The 4,412-nt window shown below is 29.3% G+C and overlaps 1 protein-coding gene across 1 annotated transcript in view; it reads left to right on the forward strand.

Moving 5' to 3' along the window:
* Positions 1-2,961, forward strand: part of LOC116842069 (odorant receptor 65a-like) — a 5,563-nt gene extending 2,602 nt beyond the window's left edge. Inside the window, exons 3-10 of the mRNA XM_032810729.1 lie at positions 1-67; positions 245-362; positions 660-924; positions 1,036-1,152; positions 1,268-1,358; positions 1,757-1,902; positions 2,055-2,187; positions 2,279-2,961. The exon at positions 1-67 is cut by the window's left edge and continues 715 nt beyond it. Coding sequence (XP_032666620.1) covers positions 1-67; positions 245-362; positions 660-924; positions 1,036-1,152; positions 1,268-1,358; positions 1,757-1,902; positions 2,055-2,187; positions 2,279-2,332 — 991 coding nt within the window. The 3' untranslated portion in view covers positions 2,333-2,961. The remainder of the gene's footprint in view (positions 68-244; positions 363-659; positions 925-1,035; positions 1,153-1,267; positions 1,359-1,756; positions 1,903-2,054; positions 2,188-2,278) is intronic.
* Positions 2,962-4,412: the final 1,451 nt, after the last annotated feature.

Raw genomic sequence — 4,412 nt, forward strand, 5'->3', positions numbered from 1 at the left:
TTCTACAATTTTATACTTCTGTCTATACGTAATGAATTATCACTCGTTCTGGGTTAACAAGCAAACTGTAAGTTTATTTCATTGGCTAGTTTAATCATCCGCCTTTTTACGGTACTATTTATATAAATACGCTTAATTACACATCAGCAATATATAAATTTTTATGTAAATGTTTATCTATTTTATGTAATCCTTTTTCAAATTTCACAAAGAAGAACGCTATAAAGTATTATTGACATAACAGGTGAGATATTTATTGGACCAAATTCAGTATGTTTATAATGAAATAAAAGATGAGAATGAAACCGCTATTATAGAAAGTTATGGGTACAAAGCGAAACGTAACACGATTATTCTCACACGTAAGATATCTGTTACCTTTTCCATAAATTGCAACATGAATTAATCACTATAATCGCTACAAAAATTAAATAATCAGTTTGCTCCACTTTGAAAATATTTAATTTGGCATTATATATATCCTTTTACTAGAAAGTAATATAAAAATATAATTCAATGTGTAATGTAAGCGAACACTTTTTTCTTTGAAGAACATTCGATAGTAGTGGGGAAAAGAGAGCAAATAAATATAAAATATTTATCAGTTCAGTATTTCGTGAAATTGAATATAATTATACTATTTATTTAATCATCCGTAGTTTTTGGCATATCGGCCCTATTTATTGTTGTTGCCCAACTATGGCTGCCACGCTTCCTAAATACATTTTTGCTCATAAATGTTTCTCAAACATATTCGTCGGCATACATTATAACCGAATACTTTGTCGATGAAGAGAAATACTTTTACTTAATCTTGCTTCACATGAACGTAGTCTTTTGCCTAGGAACATTTGCGCTAATAGCTACTGGGACAATGTTCATAGTATATTTTCAGTGTACCTGCGCAATATTTAAAGTCGCCAGGTAAAGATATGAGAAGAAAATAATATAGTTCTAGAGAGTAAATATACAACATCGTTTGTATCGTTTTTTATAAATTTATAGACCGTATTAATAAAACAGAAATGATTGCAGTTATCGCATCGAGCATACAATGGACGTTGATATTGCACGAACAACTAATTTAAAGATTGAAATTATAATCTGTAATAGGATGATTCATGCTGTGGATATTCATCGTAAAGCTATGACGTCGGTATTTATTTTTTAATATGTGTAGTAGATATGTATATTGAGCGTGTGTATGTTTACACGTATACGTATATGTGTAGTAAATATGTAATAACGTTCACTCTTGTTTTTGAAGGCTAACCAAATTTTTACTTTCCACCTTCGATGGATCATTTTGTTGTATGTTGATGTGCATTATAATTTGCTTGAGTCTCAATCTGTTTCAAGTAAGTTTTGTTTTGTTTTCAAACATATTATTTAAATTTCTTGTGCCCTCTTATAATAATAAAATCCAAGAAACTTATAAGATATCCGAAGATATATATTATATATTATATTAGATATATGTTATCGTTAGAATGTCACAAAAATAACAGAGGCCGAATTTCTAGAATTAATGAAATTAAATCCTGATTCGCTTATATAATCAGTAACTACATTTACTACACGAATTAACCTGATTTATATTAACTAATTTTTGCAAAAAGAAAAAATGATCAAGTATAATTTATGTACGGGTATTAGGTTTTGTTTATTTTTTCTTCTTAGTTTTTGCGATTTTGAAATGGATACAAAATAAAAACTAAACGTATGTAAAATAATTCATCTCTATTGCGGGTTTCAGGTTTTTCAGATTATAACGCTCGGAGGTGATGTAGATGAGCTGATTCTACATGCCATATTTATATGCGTTCTACTTCTATATGTATTTATATCTAATTATTTCGCGCAAGAAATTTTAGATCACAACAGTCAAGTATTCGCAACTGTGTAAGAAAATAATAATTTTACTATTATATATGAGCATTTTTGTTTTGCGAAGCGCTCGCAGTCCATTGCAACTTGTTAAGCGAATGTGCAAGTGTTAAACATTAATTGTACGTCTACTGACAATTGTCAATAATTACGATCTTCTTTCATAGATACAATATCCGATGGTATAGCTCTCCTTTATATATACAGAAAATGATACTCTTCTTATTGCAAAGAGGCACGAAACCCTTTACAGTGGATATTGGTGGATTATACTCGGCATCCTTAGAAAGTACGACCACAGTAAGTATAATATATCACACGTTATGTTGTACAAAAATCTCAATCTAATATATTTGAACGAACAACATACAAGGTAAAATGTTTTTTACAGTTGATAAATACCGCCATGTCTTACTTTACCGTTCTATGTTCTACGCAAATATGAAACAAAAGATTATCATTTCGTAATACATAAGAATATACGTAATAAGTCTAAACGGTGACGATATCTTTGACTTCTTCCGTTCATTGGTATAAAACTATGAGATATGTAATATATCTTATTTTATAATATAACGCAGTATAAACGGTTAGCAGACATCTCCTTTGAACGGGGGATGTATAAATTTTTCGAGAATAAACGTGTGAAATGTAAAACAATGTACAATCTAGAATAATATATAAAATACCGATCTATAAGAACGTTGTCTGAGTATTCTGGAAGAAAGCAACAATAAACCTTACAGACGTCTACTGTTTACGATTGCGACAAATCTTCGCTCAAGAGCATCAAGCAATGATACTCCGATTCTTTGGTTTTTGCCTGTTGATGTGTCAACAGAGACGAAATGATTCAATAAGAAGCTTCCAAAACGAGTCCGAGAATCAAGTGTACTTAAAAAAAATAGGAACGGCATAAAATGAGGACGACTTTTCACTTAGACATGTTGTTTCATATCGCTTTCGACTTTCAGGATTTCAATTTGGTAAGTTTTTTGGACTTTGATTTTGAATACTGTTGGAGAGACTCGCGGTGCATTTGTTATTCGAGACATCGAATCGATATCGAATTGTATCACAAAAACAGCAAATCTAAATTAAACAATTTTTTTAAATGTAAATAAGATCTTGTCTCTGTTATTGCTACATGTTTTTCCTCTTTCTTACTTGTGCTTTTGATTTCTCTATATATAATACTGATATAATCTGCTATAATATATAAACATATATAATTTATAAGTTTAGTGCATGGAGAGAGTATATTACTATATGTATGTTCAAATTTATACGCATGATAATACACATTAGAAAAGTGAGAAATTAAATAATGAAATTTGCTAAATCAATAAAAAATTATCTTCTTTATTGTTATGCTTTTAATGATAAATTTTATATTTGTCATTAACAGAGTTTCCGAACGCAGAATGCTTTCTCGATTTTATTCTTAATGTTTTCTCATAATGTTTCTCACATGTTCTTTACAATATCTTCTTTATTCAGTCGCTTATATATCTTATCGTTTTTGATAAATACAGAAATTATTGGCATAACGCCTAGAGTACTCATTACAATATATATCTCTTCTTCAACTGCGCTGAGATACATGCGCATACAAAATAATATATAAATATTCTAAAATATTCAAACTTGAATATGTGGCTAATACAATGATTAATGAGGAAAATTGGACGATAACTTATAGCATCAATATTGTTTCTTTCAAAAAACAGCTGTTAAAAAACTGTGACACATATAAATCTTAACTAAGAAGTTGAGATAATAATTTGAGTTTAACATATAATTCATTAATATTAAGCTTAAATTTGGTGACTTCCAAATTGTTCATTTAATAATTATCTCCGCATATTATAATATAATGTGATAATTTAATATGCGTGTTTCATTTTAAATAGACTAATATATTGTAACGACATGTTAATTTTTTGTTCTTGAATACTTCAGTATTATAATGTTAATTTTAATAACCTAACTATATTAAATTTACAAGATCATTATTATTAATAAATGAAAAGTAAAATAGCAAAATGAACTCTAATAACGTCTATTAAAAAGAATCGGCACAAAATTGGTATAAAAAGAATTGTGAAAATGCCTTAATATTATCATACAAAGTAGACAAAGGTTTATTCGATTTAAGGTTAAAATGCAGAAACATGGTTGCAACATAAATATGGAAAATATTATAAAAAAGAGATACTTTTGATAAAAACGCTATATATAATACACTTAATCAACAATCAATTGATACAGCGTCACATATGACTACCGACTGACCTATTTCTAAGAAGTCTGGCAACTAGTGTTTCCACTACAATGAAGTGTACGAAAACACTGAAGCTATAGAGTAAGGACTATACTCTCACTGTCTATGGTCAAAGGAGTGTACCATGCAGTATTTTTTATGGGAAATAAGCACATGCGTAGAAATTGCGTCGAATCGATCGTTTAATCACCCGCCTCTACCCTAGCAAACGCGTGAAGACACATATGTCCCGATCTCACGA

This window comes from Odontomachus brunneus, unplaced genomic scaffold (genome assembly GCF_010583005.1).
Source record: "Odontomachus brunneus isolate Ranch 3 - 2012 unplaced genomic scaffold, Obru_v1 Obru_scaffold_021, whole genome shotgun sequence".
Lineage (NCBI taxonomy): Eukaryota > Metazoa > Arthropoda > Insecta > Hymenoptera > Formicidae > Odontomachus > Odontomachus brunneus.